At 41.0% G+C, this 19,556-nt stretch overlaps 1 protein-coding gene across 4 annotated transcripts in view; it reads right to left on the bottom strand.

Annotated features, from left to right (window-relative positions):
- LOC126976522 (fatty acid synthase-like) overlaps window positions 1–19,556 on the bottom strand; it is a 73,274-nt gene that overhangs the window by 10,458 nt on the left and 43,260 nt on the right. For all 4 annotated transcript variants that reach the window (XM_050824894.1, XM_050824895.1, XM_050824892.1 and 1 more), the window contains exons 5-13: window positions 19,052–19,387; window positions 13,436–13,742; window positions 13,114–13,307; window positions 12,805–13,033; window positions 7,567–8,042; window positions 5,077–6,009; window positions 2,311–2,937; window positions 1,344–1,544; window positions 874–1,010 (exon numbers count right to left, since the gene is read on the bottom strand). In XM_050824894.1, coding sequence (XP_050680851.1) covers window positions 874–1,010; window positions 1,344–1,544; window positions 2,311–2,937; window positions 5,077–6,009; window positions 7,567–8,042; window positions 12,805–13,033; window positions 13,114–13,307; window positions 13,436–13,742; window positions 19,052–19,387 — 3,440 coding nt within the window. The remainder of the gene's footprint in view (window positions 1–873; window positions 1,011–1,343; window positions 1,545–2,310; window positions 2,938–5,076; window positions 6,010–7,566; window positions 8,043–12,804; window positions 13,034–13,113; window positions 13,308–13,435; window positions 13,743–19,051; window positions 19,388–19,556) is intronic.

The following is a 19,556-nucleotide window of genomic DNA, read 5'->3' as shown; positions in this document are numbered from 1 at the left end:
GAATGTGGATTTATCACAAGAGGCGAAGCCGAGTGTGATAATAGTATCAAATGAGTGTTTTTACACAACAGTTGCATAAATAACTATAAATTATCGTCTAGTTGAGACGATATTCACTGCAAACATTTCAATAAAAACCTCTACAGTATCTTGCGTCTATCTTCCAAGTATTGCTTACATTATATAGAACCAGTGGTCTGTTCGTTATAAAGGAAAAAAATTTGGACAAATAACAAATAGGCTCTAGTTAGTTTCTTATTTATATTTAGGTTCACAGTGTAAATCTTAGGAAAATGTTGCAGAGACCACAACCTGTCAGTCAACAAAAACGTAAGTGGTAATTAATGTTCACAAGCAAAAGTTCTTGGTAACTATAAATTTTCACCTCGAACTCGAAATGACAAGCGAGATGAAAAATTGGGGCGCCGAGAGACTAAAATATATATGGCAACTATAGTTTTTGGAATTGCCATATAATGATAGGTAAGTACCATTTAATTGCTTAAACAAATCACTCACTTTCTACATGTTGAGTTTGTCTATACTAAAGTTATTATACCATCTGTATTTTTTTTTATGAAAATAAGGCACGAGACGATCAGGACTTTTAGGGGGTGGTAATTGATATGCCCTGACCATTGCAATGCATTGCCGCTCAGGATTGTTGAAAAACCCAAAAAGCAACCTTGAGACATATGATGCTAAGTCTCATTTGCCCAGTAATTTCACTAGCTACGACGCCCTTTAGATTGAAACACAGTAACGCTTACACATTACCGCTTCACGGCAGAAATAGGCACCGTTGTTTAGGATCATAGCGTTAAATCAGTAGGTAGGTAGGGTAGGTTCGTAGGAGCAAAATGTAGACTGTACCAGTTGTCGGGCACGTCCCACAGGAAGGCGCGGTCGGCCACCACCGTGGTCGCCAGGCCGCGGGCTGCCACCATGCCCATGACGCGAGCACCCGAGCCCACACAGCGCCCGCTGAACTCCAGCCCCAGAATACACTCCTACAAAAAAAAACACCCGGTTATAGTTAGTGCGGGGATGGGTCAGGTCGAACCGGGTTTTATTTCTTGGTTACAATACATGATTCATATATTGGATTCAGCACTTTACAAAATATTTTTTTATGGATTTACAGCCATTATAAAATACTACGTTTGATTGAAAAGAGCGGCCATTGAGTTTCCTTTATGTTCTTCTTACGAGTTCAACATTTAAGAACATATGGTAAATTCAGTAATTTAACATAAATATTTGTAGTGACTATTCAAAAGAGCTTAGTTCAAGCTTAATTGAGAAAAGTTTATTTGATTTAGAGTTTGACTATGAAACCGTACCTGTCCTGCCAGGTTGCCGGGCAGCGCATCTGGTGGAAGCTTGCCCGTGGCCAGCATTATGTCGCGGAAGTTGAGCGGCGCGTAGTGCACGCGGCACAGCTGTTGGTCAGCCCTCGGCGTGGCGTGACGCAGGTCGCTCTCCACCCAGCGCAGTGAGGCCAGGTCACCCCGGGTCAGAGTGTTCACGTAGGCATGTTCCACCTGCGACAATGTTCACACACACGTGTGCAGTAATTAGGTTGCACATAACATCAAATACTTAAATATCTATTGTGATTCCAATGATGTTGCAGGAGTGTGGGCGGCGGTGATCACGTGACACATATTCCCATACGCTCGTTTCCTCTTCCAACTTTTCATCGACATAAAATAATGTACAGCGAACAACTATGACTCGTAATTCATGTAAAGGAAATTTTTAAATTGGAGTGTTATACTCATAAAATTGATCGCAAATTGTACAAGTATTTACTGTAACTTTTTCTATACGGTATATTATGAAAATTATTGAAGTACTTTGCGGAAATCCATAATTATCCAAATGTTTTGAGTTTTCTTTAGTGCTAAGTTCCGCGAATATTTGTCTTTTAAACAATTCGACACGTGTTTCGCCTCTACACTAGGCATCCTCAGGAGATGTTGAGTCGCCAAAATCTGGCATGAGATTAAGTCTCAAATCGAATTGTTTAAAAAATAAATATTGTTGGAATTAACACTAAAGAAAACTCTTAATATTCGGACGGTATATTATGTTATTTATACTGATTTCGTTCTTGTTATACAGACCAATATCCGGTCATTTTTTTTCCATTCATCTCAGGAACAAGTGAAGAAATATATCTATTATATTATAGCACTTTGATGGAAAGAGTGTGCGATTATTAACGCGAGCATGTAGACTTCCTCAAAGCTCACGTGGCAGTAGATGTAGACGGCCATCTTATAAATTCATGATCGAAAAAATCACCTGCAGCGTGGGCTCGGTCGGGTCGTCCAGTAAAATGTGTCGGTAGGAGCCCCAGCGATCGCCGCGCAGCACGTTGACAGCGAGGTCTCTCTCCACTTGTGCGGCGTACGCGGGCGCGTCGGGCGCGAAGCGCGGCGCGGTGGCGGCCAGCAGGTAGCCCCGCAGCGCGCGGCCGCCCGCCTCGGCCCGCAGGCACGAGCACAGCCCGAGCAGCCCCGACGCGGGCGCGCGCGACACGGCGTACACGCGCAGCGGCTCGCTCTCGGCGCGGTGCAGCGCGGCCCGCAGCCGCTCCACCCAGCGGTAGGCGCCGTCCTCCTCGTCCAGCTCCACGACCACCGCGGGCGGCAGGTCGCGCCGCGCCCGCAGCAGCACGTACTCCTCGCCCGCGTCGGCGCCCGCCAGCCGCGCCACCACCTGCAGCCCGGCGGCCTTGAGGGCGGCGCCCCCCCGCGCGCCCCGGGCCGCCCCCCGCGGCTCCCGCAGCAGCAGCATGCCTCCGTCGACGAGCGCGGCCGCCATATTGGCGAGCACGGTTGCCGCCGCCTCGCCCTCTAGTACGTCGGCACCCATCACGAGGTGACAATCCTCATCGGGGGCGCTGTTGTTCACGTCCTTTTGGTTCACCTGTAAACCAAAGAACATGTCTGGTTCAAAATCAAAACGTTTATTGAACTCATAACATTGATTTACAATGGCTTAAGTTCAGTCATACACTTAATTTCATAATAATAAATAAATAATATCAAACAGATAAAACTAAAATCAAATAAGTAATATAAATAACATCAAACAATTAAAATCACATAAAAGAAATCACACTTAAGTTGACCAATTCAATTACAGGCTGCTTTATCATTTAAATAATCTTGGATATTGTAACAGCATTTGCTGCTTAATTTACATTTTGTGAAGGCTTTGAATTTGTTTATAGACATATTTGCTATATGTTCGGGGAGTTTATTATAGAAGCGAACACACTGACACCTAAAAGAATTACTGACTTTATGGAGTCTTGGGGCAGGCATGACAAGTCTACCCTTATTTCTAGTATTAATACTATGTAAGTCACTTAGTTTTCTGAACTTATTTTTATTATTTTGTGCAAATATCAAATTCTCGTAAATGTATTGTGAGACCACTGTCATAATACCTATTTCTTTAAACTTATTCTTTAACGAAATTCTAGATCCCATGTCATAAATGGCTCTAACGGCTCTCTTCTGCAGCACAAATATCGTATTGATCGCAGCAGCATTACCCCATAAAAGGATATCATAGCACATAATGCTGTGGAAGTAACTAAAATATACTATTCTGGCCGTATCTATGTCAGTCAGTTCTCTTATCTTCTTAACCGTATATGCTGTAGAGCTTAATCTGTTTGCTAAGGCAGATATATGGTCACCCCACTGAAGCTTCTCATCTAGAGAAGCACACTGATATGTACAAGATCCAAAATTTCTCCATTTAATTTAATATGTGTGTTGATCTTTTTTACATTTGGTAATATGAATTATAAGCATTTCGTTTTCTTACCATTCAAAAGAAAATTGTTTACATTGAACCATTGTTCTACCTTAGAAATAGCATTATTTACATCTTCAATAGTAGTTGCATGTCGATTAACTTTAAATAATAGTGATGTATCATCCGCAAACAATACTATATCATGTGTGTTCTTTATAAGATAGGGTAGGTCATTGATATAAACTAAAAACAGAAATGGTGCGAGAATTGAACCCTGCGGGACACCCATTCCTAACACGGAGCCTGAAGACCTTACACTATTAACTTCAACATACTGTATCCTGTTATTAAAATATGGGGTTAATAAATTTAAAGCGCTTCCTCTTATGCCATAGTGTTGCAATTTCCTGATTAGAATTTCATGTTGGATGCAATCAAACGCTTTGGAAAGGTCGCAAAAGATTCCTAAAGAATCTTGTGAATCCTCCCCAAGCACTAAAAATATGTTCCATTAATGAAACACCTGCGTCAATAGTTGAACGTTCCCTGTAGTGAATCCAAATTGTTTATCATGTATAATTTTATTTATGTTAAAATGTTATGTTCATAATTACTGTCGAAAAAAACACTTTCATGTAGGAAATCCTCTCTAATCTTATAAATGCGAATGTGTATGTTTGTTATGTTGCCACGTCTAAAGAATACCACCCATCATCATAGAATTATACACACGATTTCAGGTGTACCGAAAATGAAATAAGTAGGTATTTTTCATTGAGAAAATTATGTAAGAGTTCCTGAGGGAACATTTAAATGGTTCTCGGAATGGTGTAGAACAAATTTATTATTTATTATTACAAAGGATCATTTGTGAAATCCAAAATGGCGGCCTCGTAAACTTTTCAAATATTAAAGATTTTTTTTTTCATGTTCTTGTACGAAACGACTTGACGTAAAGTATGAATTTGGCCGAATTTTATAATTAAAGCCAAACGAAAAGGTGCTCGGTGCGCAAAATTATGATTTCAGCAATATCTATATCTAATCTTATATGCGACAACTGTAAATGGTAAATTTTTTTTTAAATAGTAGGATGATAGACGTAATAAGACACGTCATTATAATTGGAATCGGGTTTATGTAAAGACACCTACATAACAAAAAGTGATCATCAGAGAGTTCAGCGAAGTAATTTCATTTGTTATTTTGAAGAGGCTTTCCACGTATTTTGATCAATATTAGATTGAATAATAGCCGGTCTAAGTTAAAATAGGACGGTGTTAGAGCACGACTCACCTTCAGAGCCAGCTCTTGCGCCAGAGCCGCGTACGCCGCGCTCTTGTCGGCGGCGGCCAGCGTGGCGTCCACCCGCACCTGCGGCTCGGCGTCGAGTGCGGCCAGCAGCGGCGGCGTCAGCAGGCCGTCCGGGCCGCGCGCGCCGACCGCCTCCGCCACGCGCAGACGCAGCGCGCCCGCGTTCTCCAGCAGCAGCTGCGCGGCGGCCACCAGCGGCGGCCCGCGCTCACGCCCCGCGTCCTCGGCCTCGTACGGCACGAACGCGTGCCGCTCCAGCTTGGGCGGCGGCTGCGGGTTGGCGCGCCGGGGCGCCAGGCTGGTCTTGAGGCCGCGCAGCTCCACCCCGCCCGCGGATATGACGTCGATGTCGCGCCGCATGCGCACGGCCACCGCGGGCCCGGCGGCCAGCGCGGCCGCGTGCGCGCGCGGGTCGATGAGGGCGCGCTGCAGCCGCGTGGGCAGGAACAGCTCGCGATTGCTCGTGCCGACGATGCTGTACTGGAGCATGGTGTCTATGAACGCGATCCAGTTGTCGTTCCAGGCGAGCTCGCCGCTCGTCCCGCGCGGCTCGGACGAAATGACGCCGCGGAAGACGCCACTGTAGTTGTAGCCGCGCAGTCTGAGCTCCTTGTATATGTCGTCGGTCACGAGCGGCAGGCGGTCCTCGGCCCCGGGCGCCGCGGGGGGCTCCGGTGACGGGGGCAGGCGCTCGGCGGCGGGGTCGTCGGTCAGCCGCACCAGGCCCGTGACGGCCACCGATCCGCCCTCGCACACGTCGAACTCTCCCGTTCCCTCGAGCACGTTGACGAGGAACCGCACGGGGCCGTCGCGCGACACTATGGTGGCCCGTCTGAACTGAACATTCTCCAGCACTATCGCCGTCTCCTCTAGTTTCTTATTGTGAAGTTTGGCCATCGTTCTCCACACCAAAGTCTGGAACGACAGATTTATTTATTTATTATAGACACACCAACAAGTTATTCTAAGCTAAACAAAAATAAGAAAAATATAAAACGAACATTATGAACAAATAGCTTTCTTACAGGTATGTACAGCTCTGGTGTATTATTAAAGATAATGTTAGTACAAAAAGCGCAAAATACTTTAAAGATTAATATAATTAAAAACTATTAAAAATAACACTATTGCAAAGTCTTTTAAATTGTAGCACCGACATCCCAAACATATCCATGGAGTCAAAATTATTATTAAGGAGCTCATTAAATGATCTCATAGAGTGCTGCAGTGGAGAGTGAAGACCAATATTAGTTCTCGGAATAGCAAGATGAAAGAATTCACGATTAATAAGCCTTGCACCGGGGCGGGGTATATTGAAATCAATTTGTCGTAATATTTCTGGGGCACTAACAATACCATTACATAATTTAAATAAAAAAAGCAAATCTTGAATACGACGACGATTTTCGAGAGATTTTAATTTAAAAATATTTAGCCTCTGGCTGTATGATAAACATGAACCGCTATGTTTTGTGTCTTTGTATACCAGAAATAAAGTAAAAGACCTTTAAATTTTTTCCAACCTATCAACATGAATTTTGTAAAAGGGGTACCAAATCACACAAGCAAAATCCAAAATGAATTGTTTAAACACATGACAGAAATAATCTGTTTAAAATCTTTGGAAGTACGTTTAATAAACCCAACCATTTTCGTCGCCTTTCCAACAACTTCATCTATATGTGGTTTGAATGAAAGTCTAGTGTCAATTAAAATTCCTAGATCTCTGGCAGTATGTACTTCATTGATGGCAAGGTCATTAACAAAATATGTTGTGGATATTACATTTTTCTTCCGCGTGATTTTAATATGAACACATTTATGAGCGTTGAGGATCATTTTGTTACTTCTGGCCCAGTCACTAACAGTCTTCTTCTTGTAACAACGCTCCATCATTATGCGACTAAATTAATCTGTACAACCTTAAAATCATCAGCATAGAGTAGCGCTTTGCTATGCTTCACAACCGAAATTACGTCATTAATAAAAACTACAAACAGCAAAGGCCCTAAGAGAGATCCTTGGGGAACGCCAGAAAATGTGGTGTAACACGTGGAGGTATAACCATTCGTGATGACTCTTTGAGACCTACTACTTAGGTATGACTTAGACCAAGATAATAGGAGGTTAGAGATACCGTAGTTGAAAAGCTTAGTAAGGAGTAGATTATGGTCGACTTTATCAAACGCACTACTGAGATCCGTGTAAATGACATCCGTTTGCATACCGCTGTCGACGCTTTCAGCCAGGTTATTAACAAAACTCATAAGATTTGTCACAGTATATTTGCCACCAACAAATACATGTGTTAGAAATATGTTCTTTAAAATGCCAAATCATAAATGTATGTAGAATTCTTTCAAAGACTTTTGGAAATATAGATAGTAGAGAAATGGGGCGATAATTAGAAACATCAGATATCTCCTTTCATAAATATTGGTACTACATTAGCCGAGCCGGGCGAGAACTCACCAGGTAGCCGGTGGCGGGGAACAACACGCGGCCGTCGATGTTGTGGCCGGCCATGAAAGCGTCGTCACTCTTGGACAGGTCGTACTCGATGACGTTCTCTCCGGAGCGCGCCTGCGCGTAGCTGGCCACGCTCCACTCGGCGGAGTGGTCCCAGCGCACGCGCGACGCGAGCGAGGGCGTGCCCCGCGGGACGGGCCAGACCGGCGCGGGCGCCAGCGCGGCCAGACGCGGCTGCGCGCCGCACGCGTGCAGGCGGCCCAGCGCGGCCAGCAGGTGCGCCGCCTGGTCGCCGCGCTCACGCCGCAGCAGCGGCACGTGCGCCGCGTGCGGCCGGGCCCTCTTCAGCACGGCCTGCAGCAGGGCGTGGGGCGCCACCTCCACGAGCAGCGCCCGCGCCGGGACCGCGTCCAGCGCCTCCGCGAACCTCACGGGCGACAGAAGATTGTTCACGTGGTACGCTGCGTCGCTCAGCTTCGCTGTACACGTAAATTGTTTTATTAATTTTGAGCAATATCGACAGCCATTATTACACAGAATTTCCACAATCATCGAGTTCAGTTTCATTAATTCTTTAATTGAAAAAATGAAATACCCCTGCAACAAGTTTACGATATTGGGCATGAAGTATTGTTGAGCAAAGCAGCTCGCTGCAGAACACGCCTTTCTCATTATAATTCGAGCTATAATGTCCAAGCGGAAACAGCCTATTGGGTCCGCGTTTATTTCATCAAATACGATGATAAACAGCTCGCTGATTTGATTCTGAATGCCATAATAGAGAGAAATGCGTATGAGATAAATTGATGAAAAACATTTTCGAATACAATAGAAATCCGTTGTTTGGGCCAACAACCTAAATGTTCTGAGGAGTTTAACAAACTAAAAAAGAGGTCTGCTTGTTATCAAGATAAGCCTCGGGTCTGAGGCTCATCTTTTCGAATGTGCGGTAGCTTTTGACGTTCAATGAGTTATTTAAAATTATATTTTGAATATAAATAAATTACGTTCACAAAAAATTCAGGTAGGTCTTTCGAAAAACATAATTTTAATGGGTGTTACAAATATCAACATTATTGGTAATGTACACCCCCAAGCAAATGATTACTTAGCAATATTAGCCCTTCATAATATAGAAGTTGGCATAGACACACCGACTAGGGAAAATAGTTGCATTGATCATTGCATGTATAGACTAAAAAATAACAAAACTGCTAAATTTGCTGTGTTAAAAGCTGATTTTACGGACCACTATGTAACTCTTTGTAGTGTGTACGCAAAAGATAAATACTCTTATATCGAAGAACAAAAACCTCATTTTCAAAAACGATGTATTGACTATGAACAGCTCCTCAAAGATATAAGTAGTCAATCATGGGATGTAGTGACATCCCATGATTGACAACAGGTTGGCAAAGGCTTTCAATTATTTCATGACATTATAGGTACACATATTAGAAATAACACTACAGTTCAAAGCATTCCTCACTCTAGAGTTAAATTAAAACCTTAGATTACGGACGGGCTCCTCAAGTGTATATAAAAAAGAAACAAACTTTACAGATTATTTAAGAAATATTCTAATGATCCTATTACTAAATCTAGTTACTTAAAATATACAAATCTATGTAACCGAATAATAAAAGATGCTAGAGAAAAATACAAATTTTTGAAATATTCTGGGGATTCTAAAGAGAAATGGAAAATTTTGAATGAAGCTTCTAATCCAAAGCATATACAAAGTTTACTATAAAAGAAATGTTAATAAATAATAAGTTGTAAATTACCGCCCTATTTCACTTTTGCCTATTACTACAAAAATAGTTGAAAAAATTATGAGAATCAGAATAAAATCGTACACCTCCGATGTCTTGCATAATAATCAATACGGGTTTAAACCCTCTTTAAAGAGGGAATAGGACCCAGTGATGCAATTGCTGATTTAACAAAACAGATAGTCTTGAATCATGAAAGTAAAAACAAAACAGTTCATTGATCTAGCTAAAGCTTTTGACACCATTTCACATCAGTTATTGTTAACAAAAATTTGAGTTATACGGATTCATGGGAAATGCATTAAACTGGTTTGCTAGTTATTTTAAGAATCTAAAACTATTTGTACGGATCGGAAATCAAGTTAGCGCTGAAAATGGACAGAAATTATATTTGGTGGACACCTGAGGGACCTCAGGGGAGCGTGCTAGGCCCAATTTTGTTTAATATTTATCTTAACGACTTCTGTTCTTTACTGATGGACAGACAGACAGACTCTAAGTCATTGTGTTTTGCCGATGATACTGTTTTGTAATTCACAGGCTCGACATGGGATAATGCCTGACTGTCTGATTTTACACAAAAATGCAAGACATTATCATGCACCCAAAGCACCACTTATCTTGGTATTATAGTTGACCAACATCTTAGATGGGATATGCAAGTAGATATGCTAACAAAGAAATTTCGAAACTTGAGCTATATATACAACAACTTAAGAAATATTTTGAGTACTGACCTACTATTAAAAGTGTACTGTTCCTTAACTCAGTCGTTAATCTTGTATGGCATTATAGCATGGAGTTCATGTGGCTCAACTATATTAGACAAACTTAATAGGGCTCAAAAACTTAACCTCAAAATTATCTTAAAAAAGAATCGGAGGTTTCCAATGGAAGAGTTGTTTAAACTGAGTGAGGTACTAACTCCAAGAAAATTATATGTATGGCAATTAGCAATATATATGGCAAAATATATTGAATATATTGATGACTTTCCACTTCAGCATGTTCACCTTAGGCAAAGAAAACAAAGATGTTTGGTTCCACTGCGAACGTCAGGATTCGCAAAAAGACATTTTTCAGCTGCGGCGCCAAAATTATTCAACAACCTCCCTGCGGAGGCATCAAATGTAATTGTGTCCAAAACCCTCCACGAAAAAAAAAAATTAAAGTTGGATATAAAGAAATATTTGCTAGTATGCTCTTTTGAAAACTTTAAATGTCTTTATGACAAGATTTGTTCATGCTAATGCTATTTGTATTATGGTCACTATCATATTTACTATGCAAGTACTACTGTAATACTTCAGACTTAATCCAGTAACACTGTTGCACTAATATTACTTATATTTTTATATATATATTATTCTTTTTTTAAAACTTTTCTTATTGTTTCTTATATATTTATGTCTATATATATATGATAATCCAAATAAAAATAATAATAATTAAGTTTATTTGGGTACATAATTCATAAGATTAAAATTTTAGATTAAATTAGAAAACTTTAATATTTTATTTTTTTACAATTAGGCCGAGGATATTTGGACAGCCCTAGCACAGGCTTAGGTCTAATTGGGCTGCCAGTTGCAATCACCAGCTTTAAGTTTTAGTCCAATGCTTTGGTCTATAAATTATGGTGTAAATGGTGTTCACTTTTTAAGTCTCTAAATAAATAAATAAAAAAATATGAATAAAAAAAAACTGTTTAAGAGGTGAAATATTTTCAAAAAACACTGGTAAGGGATATGTGACCAAAAATTAAAACATATGAAAATATAAGTAATTATGAATATCAATTCGATTCGTGAAATGCTTGTTAATGATTGGTCCGGTATAAAGTCATTTCGCTTAAAGTAAGTCTACCTAAACTTGTAATAAAATCTCACTGGGTGTTCTATTTGTATCTGGGTGGCTGAAATGTTATCTTTTTAATGTTATTAAAGATAGAAAAGGTAACAAAAAAAGACGTGGGGACTGCTGCGGTAAAGCTATTGCATAGCATTTTTTAATAACTTATGCAATTATAATTATTTATTTATTTTATTTATGCGGTATTTTTTTTTTTTTGATAAAATTAATAAAGCAAACGGGAAGTGAGTAAAATTTAACTTGCAAGATTTTTTTATGGGAGAGGGGGCAAACGGGCAAGAGGCTCACGGGATGGGGAGAGGTGAGGCAACCGCCCATGGACATCCGCAACAACAGGTGTGTCAAGAAATGCGTTGCCGGCCTTTAAGGTGGGAGTATGCTTTTTTCTTGAAGGTCCCTAAGTCGTATCTGTCGTATCGGGAAGACCGCTGCCGGTAGTTGATTCCACAAAGTGGCTGTGCGAGGCAAGAAATTCCGAACAAAACGCGCGGTTGTGGAATGCCAGACGTCTACGTGATGCGGATGGTACTTTGCACGTAATGTCCGATGGTGGAATTCGGCCGCTGGAATCAACTCGGACAGCTCCTCTGAGCACTCCCCGTGATAAATGCGGTAGAAGATGCAGAGAGAACCCACATCTTTACGCAATGCTAGAGAATCAAGCCGATCGGAGATGACTTGATCGTCGATGATTCGAGCCGCTCTTCGTTGTATGCGGTCAAATGGAAGAAGCTGGTACTGGGGAGCACCCGCCCAGAGGTGAGAACAGTACTCCATGTGAATCCGAATTTGCACCTTATAAAGTTGCAGGCGGTGGCTTTTAGTGAAGTACTGTCTCGCCTTACTGAGTACACCAAGCTTTTTAGAGGCCAGTTTTGCCTTCTCTTCCAAGTGACCACGGAACTGAACGTCGCTCGATATATCGACGCCAAGTATGCCAATACAGGCTGTGGTAGTTAGAGGAGTGATCTCGAATCGAGGGGATACGACAAAGGGAGACTTTTTAGTGGTGAACGTACAAACTTGTGTCTTCTTGGGGTTGAATTGGACTAAATTATGTCGGCCCCATTCCGAGCCTTTGCAAAGCAAACCTTGATGCTCCGATCAGCCAAAAAGCCATTTGCACAACTTCTTGGGAAGCCCATAGGATGGCAGTTTCGCTATAGATTTGATTACATAGAGACAACGGGACATGTGAAACTAAATAAAAATGCTTCTCATAATAATAAAGATTAAAAAAACGTGATAAAAAAAAAGAAATTAAAAAAAATCAAGATGTACCCTTCGGTACCCTGAGGGACCTTCTGCACAAAAAGCATACGAGATAACCGCTGTTCCACGGCAACTGTAATGACCGTGCCGAAATATCTATATACATCTAGTAAGTAAGTGTTAGGTTATTTTCGTTACGGAATTTCTGGATTCGGTCTCCACGCTCAAGGACGGTGATAGAAGCTATGCAATAGCTTAAAAATAGGTTTGTGTTGTTGCCACGACGCAATATTATGCACTTAGCTATGACAGTTTATTCGTTACGAAATATAGCATATGTGTAAAAGACACTTTCGTGAATCTCTAGCATATCCAAACTTACCGAGTTTAGAGCCCCATTGGTCTCGTGGTAGCGACGAGGACACCCAGCGCTCGGAGCGCGGTTTGGGCTCCGGGATGACACGCTCCAGCGAACGCCGGAGCAGCGGCGCCGCGGCGGCGATATACTTGCTGTGGAACGCGACGCCCGAGCTGTTGACTCGTCGGGCGAACACGCCCTCGGCGTCAAGCGCGGCCACGAATGCCGCCACACTGTCCGTGGGCCCCGACACCTGCGGCGACCGAACGGTTACCTCGGGCTCGATGTGATTCAATAATATTATTGAGTGAGCTCGGCAGAGACGCCGCGTACCGTGACGCTGTCGGCCGCGTTATGGCACGCCGGCACGACGTCGGGCGGGCAGCGCGCGGCGCACTCCTCCCACGAGAGCCCCACGGCCGCCATGGCGCCCGCCGCCAGCTTGGCGTCCACGATGCTGCGCCCGCGCCAGTACGCCGCCAAGACGGCCTGCTCGCGGCTCAGCGTCTCATCCGCGTACGCGCAACCTGACATCGAACACGATATCGGTTACATTCTTTTAAACTTCAATATCAATCCGAAACATTAAGCAATACCTTATTAGGATATTTTTAAGTAATGTGTGTGGAGGTGTCTTCCATCGGTTGTAACTCACCAATCTCGCCGACGGAGTGGCCCACGATGCCGGCGGGCTTCACGCCCACGGCTCTCAGCACGTCAACCAGCGCCACCTGCACGGCCGCGATGGACACGAAGGAAGCGATGACGTCGTCGAAGGCGGCATCGGGCGCCTCGGTCACGATGTGCACGAGGTCGACGGCATGCGGGCGCAGCGCGTCGGCGCAGGCGTGCACGGAGCGGGCGAACACGGGCAGCCGCATGAGCTGGCGGGCCATGCCGGCCCACTGGGACCCCATGCCGGAGAACACCAGCCACACGGGCCGCGCCTCGCCCTCCAGTTCCTGACGCGAACAAACAGACACTACTTAAAACCCTTTATTTTTAAATGTACCCGCGAAAGTGTAAATGAGGTATGGAATAAGGGATTGTAAGAACAATCCCATTGTAAAAATTTAGGTGAACAAAAAATTTTAGAAGCTGTCACTATGTGACGAACAACAAAGAAGAAAAGGGGCTGGTTAAAAAAGGAATAGTGGCAACAATACCTAAGTTTTCTGGACGATTTCTAGGATTTAGTGATTAGCTAGCCTTATGCGGGTTCCAAAAGCAAACGGCAGGATTCATTTGACTCTGTACTACCAGAGTGTTGTAGAGCAACCAAATATATTGTGACAGTTACTCAGCTCGCATCACTTGTGATGCTTGCCGTCTCTTAAGTATTCTCCGATTAGACGCAATAAACCGCGTGCATATCCTATGGCGCTTTAACATTTAAAAAAAACTTATACTCAATCCTTCCGGAAATCGAAATATAGAACTCTGGCAGTCAAATTCAAATTCAAATATTTTTATTCAAAATAGGATTTAAAATCACATATTGAACGTCAAAATCTACCACCCATTCAAAAGAGACTGCCTCAGACCTGAGAAGAATGGGCGCAAGAAACTCAGCGGGCTTTTGTTTTTAATATAAAATATTATTTATTTAATCAAAACAAATCTTATAAAATATGGATAACAATGTAATATCGTACAATAAACATTTATAATTAAAGAGCCTGAGGGTGTTCGCTTTATTACCAGTCCGTGGTGTCATTAAGAAAATCGTTTATGCTATAATAACCTTTCCCACACAAACGTTTTTAAACAATTCTTTTAAATTTTGTAACACATTTGTTTTGTACATTTTCTGGGATCATATTGTAGAAGCATATACATCGCCCAACAAAAGACTTACTAACTCGACCCAACCGAGTAGTAGGCATAACAAGTTTATGTTTGTTTGTCGTGTTAACATTATGAATGTCACAGTTTCTAGAAAATTCCTCAATGTGCTTATGAACATACAGAACATTATCAAATATGTATTGAGAAGCAACAGTCAAAATGTTTATTTCTTTAAATTTTTCTCTTAATGATTCTTTAGGACCTAGGTTATAAATCGCGCGACTAGCCCTCTTCTGCAGCACAAATATAGTATTAATATCGGCCGCACTGCCCCATAACAATATACCATAGGACATAATACTATGAAAATAACTAAAGTATACTAATCTCGCCGTATCTATGTCAGTTAACCGTCTAATTTTCTTAACCGCATATGCTGCAGAACTAAGTCTATTCGCCAATCCTTCAATATGGGGGCCCCACTGCAATTTGGAATCAAGAGTAATGCCAAGAAATATAGCAGATTCCACTGGTTTTACCACCTCTCCATTTAATAAAATATTCGCATCTACATTTTTGACATTTGGCGCGGTGAATTTAATATATTTGGTTTTATGATTATTTACCAATAAGTTATTGGCGCTAAACCAGTACACGATGTCAGATAGAGCATTGTTTACTTCGTCATACAAAACTTGGCTTCGTTTCACTTTGAATATAAGTGAAGTGTCATCTGCAAACAATACCACCTTGTGTTTTTTTTTCTACAAGGTTAGGTAGATCATTTATATAAATTAGGAAGAGGAAGGGTCCAAGAATAGACCCTTGTGGTACCCCCATACCGAGAGGAGTCCCAGGAGATCTCCTGCCATTCACCTCGACCCTCTGAATCCTATTATTTAAATATGAGATCAGAAGATCGAGTGCAGATCCTCTTATACCATAGTGGCATAGCTTCCTGACCAGCGTTGAATGTTGAACACAATCAAAAGCCTTAGATAAATCACAGAAGATACCAAGTGCATTCTGTGATTCCTCCCAGGCCTCAAAAATATTCCTGATGAGTTCAACAACTGCATCCGTAGTCGGGCGTCCCCTAGTAAAGCCAAATTGTTTTATATGAAGTAACTTATAAGTGTTAAAGTGAGTAAGCATTTGGCTTAAAATAATTTTTTCAAAAATTTTACTAAGGGTCGGCAGCACCGAAACAGGGCGATAGTTATTCGGGTCAGAAGTGAGTCCCGATTTAAATATTGGTGTAATTTTACTATACTTCAGAAGGTCAGGAAACACGCCATGTTCAATACAGCTATTAAAAACTAGTGCTAGATATGGTGCTATGACGTCAATAACAGAACTTATTATTTTTACAGATATGCCCCATATATCAGCAGTTTTTTTCCATTTCTAAGGATCTGAAAGTTTTAATTATTTCTGCTGGGCTAACAACACTGAATTTGAAATTTTGTTTACATTCCTTAACATTTTCCAAAAGAAGTGACTTGGCAACACTGGTGGAGGAGACAAGGGTGCTTGAGATGGAAACTGGAATGTCAGAAAAAAAATTCTCAAAAGCAGAAGCTACTTCCTGCTCAGAGTGGATTTTTGTATTGTTTATTATTAGATTATATTCAAACTTGCAGTCTTTCGCTCTTCCAGATTCCCAGTTAATAACTTTCCAAGTCATTTTTATTTTATTTGAAGCATTTTTAATTATTTCTCTAATATGCATTGACTTAGCAATAGTACATACTTTCTTAAATAATTTTGAATAATTTTTCACATATATAAGGAAAGATGCATCATGATTACATGATGATCTCTCACTATATAGTTCATATAACCGTTGTCCGCTCCTATGAATACCAGCTGTAGCCCAGTTGTTAAATGACAAGAGACCACCAGAGTTGACTGTCTTTGAAGTAAATATAGAAGCAAACTCTGTTTTAATTATTTTAAATAACTTACCATACATCTCATTTGGAGTACTGTTATAATTCAAATACAAGTTTGAGAGTTTTTCTGAAACATTGCCTCTATATTTCTCCATTCGCCTATTGTTTACCGGAATAAACATAAACTTTTTAGTTAAAGTACATTTGTTCCCTTCAATATTAAAAGAGGCTAATTGACCAAAGTGGTCTGAGCTCAGTTTACTAATTATTGATTGAGAAATAGGTTTATTAGTAAAAATATTATCAATACAGCTTTTAGAGGTGCTGGTTACTCTAGTAGGTTCTAAGAAAATATTTGATAAATTATATGATTTAAACAAAGATTTGAATCTAATACTTGTGGTGGATTTTTGTAATAAGTTAATACTAAAGTCACCACAAATCATAATATATTTCTTAGATTCTGATAATTTTGATAAAACCTCCTCCAATACACTCTCAAAAAACTCATATAATGCATCGGGGGTCTGTATATGCTTACAACAATGGCACACTCAAGCTCTGCACAGGCTATTTCAATGGTACGTTCAACAGAGAGGCCCACAATATCTTTACGGTCTTTGAATTTAAGTGATTTACTTATAAGTATAAGAGAGCCGCCACGTGTTGCCTTTTCTCTGCTAAACACACTTGCCACCCGATGACCACTGGAGTTAAAAATGAGCTCATATTTTCTAAGCCAGTGTTCAGTAAGACATAAGATATCAATATTTTCATGGTTCATTAGTAACTCCAGCAGTTCCAGTTCTTTACCTAACAATCCTTGCATATTTTGGTGCGTCAGGTTTATAACTTTACAATTATTATGCTTACTATTACTTGTACATTGTGTATTTATATTGCTAGAGGAGTCCCCTATTGTCTTATTGACTAATTTAAATAATTTGGAACATATTCCAAACCAGAAACTAAACTATAAGACTGCTCAATAGAAGCAATGTTTATCAAATAATTACTTTGCTCAATAGGAGCAGAGTCCAACAAGCTATTACACTGCTCAATAGAAGCAGTGCTAATCGACTTACTAACCTGCTCAATAGAAGCAGGGGACCGGGTTGCCAAATAATTGGCTGAGTTATAAAATAAATAAAAAGATAGCGATTTAGCTATCTGTCTTTTATAAAAATTAGATAGGTGTAACCTATCAAATGTCAACATTTTACATTTATGTTTAATTATATTATTAATGTTAATTATGTGTATGTTACTACATAATAAATTACCATTACATGTCACATAATTTGAATGAGACAATAGGGTTAACATATTATTCAAATTGTCTCTTGCTTTGTTTTCCTGTGGCAAATCCTGTATGAATGGCAGTGTGAATATTATAAGATTTTCTATTTTTAAACTATTTAACTCATTGTATAGTTTTTGTAGAACATTTTTATTTAAATTCCCTCTTCTCGCAGTCAAGACATAGTCACCAATATTGAGTTGGATGGATCTGGTGGTCATTTAAAATTGTTAGAATACAAATATACATAAACAAGAAGTATATATATATTTAACCGACTTCAAAAAAGGAGGAGGTTCTCAATTCGGCACCTTCCGACCCGGTATATTATTTTCATGACCCTGCAATTGGGAAACACTGCACTAGACAATATTTAAAAAAGAAAATTGACGTATTTATTACAAGTAGTTATCAAAGTGAATTTAAATACTACGTTCAATAGTTATATTATGGAGTAGGATACAGCGATTAGAATTATTTACATAATTATAATTAGATTAAAATTAAAATTATGTACAAATAAGTATCTCATCGCCAACAAGTTTTATATAACGGTATATCTATATCTAATGTAATTATTATCAATTCCATTGTCATTTGAATTGTAGTGTTTTAGAACGAGAGAAGTTTCATGGTGTTTTTTTTTTTTTTTTAGATTTTATAAGGAGGCTATTTTAACTGTAATTATCATTATTTTAATAGATAGTTTTGGTCCATATGATTTCTCTATTAATTAGTGGCTTTTATTTTGCAGTGGGAAGCTCCTTTGAAATTTGAATTATTATTGGTCGCCAGACGAGACCAGTGACTCTGGGCGCGCACGAAAACTATATACTTTCGTATCGTGATGTAATTAACAATATGGCATGTTTTCATTAGCAATCACGAAATGCTTAGCCCCGGGGGGACGCACATTCCGGATGTCTGAAGAATTAAACAATACTACAAGAAAAAATAAACAAAGAAGCACGTTGAGTTTCTTGCGCACGTTTTTGAGTCATACTATTTCGAATGGGTGGTAATTTTTGACGTAGTAGGTAGGTTTTAGTAGTAGTAGGCGTAGGAGTTTTCTTTAGTGTTAATTCCGCCAATATTTGTCTTCAAACAATTCGACACGTGTTTCGCCTCTACACGAGGCATCCTCAGATGTTGACTCGACAAACTCTGGCACGAGTCTCCTAGCGGAAAATATTGGCGGAATTAACTCTAAAAATATTGAAACGGTTGATATCATACATACTATTTTGAATAATATTTATGAATTTGAATGAACCGTGTGTCTACTAACCAGGATCTCCCGGCGAGGCGAGGTGGCGCCATCTTCGAGCAGCGTGTAGCCGCGATACGAGTGGCCCGGGATGTCGGCTGCGTGCACGGCGTCCAGCAGCGAGAGCAGGCCCGCGTCTCCGGGCCGCTGCTCCGCCAGGGCCAGCAGCTCCTCCACGGCGGCCTCGCTCCTCCCCGAGGCCACCACCACGCGGGGGAGTGCTCCCTCTGCCGCAGCGCCCTCGCCCGCGGCCGGGCCGCCGCGCGACTCCAGGATGACATGCGCGTTGGCGCCGCCGAAGCCGAACGAGTTGACGGCCACGAGACCACCGTCCCACGGCGTGTTGCGGTCCACCACCTGCGGCACAAGGCTCGTGGATCACCACCAAGTTTAAAAGACATTTATTTTCTCAAAATTGATTCCTTTAGAATTCTTTTTGATGTCATTTCTGATAACTACTAGATACTACTACCGCTTCGGAAACAAATGGCGCTCTGAGAGAGAAGAAGCGGCGCAAGAAACTCTC

The sequence above is a fragment of the Leptidea sinapis genome, chromosome 41 (genome assembly GCF_905404315.1).
Source record: "Leptidea sinapis chromosome 41, ilLepSina1.1, whole genome shotgun sequence".
NCBI lineage: Eukaryota > Metazoa > Arthropoda > Insecta > Lepidoptera > Pieridae > Leptidea > Leptidea sinapis.
This window is presented reverse-complemented; position numbering and strand designations above follow the sequence as displayed.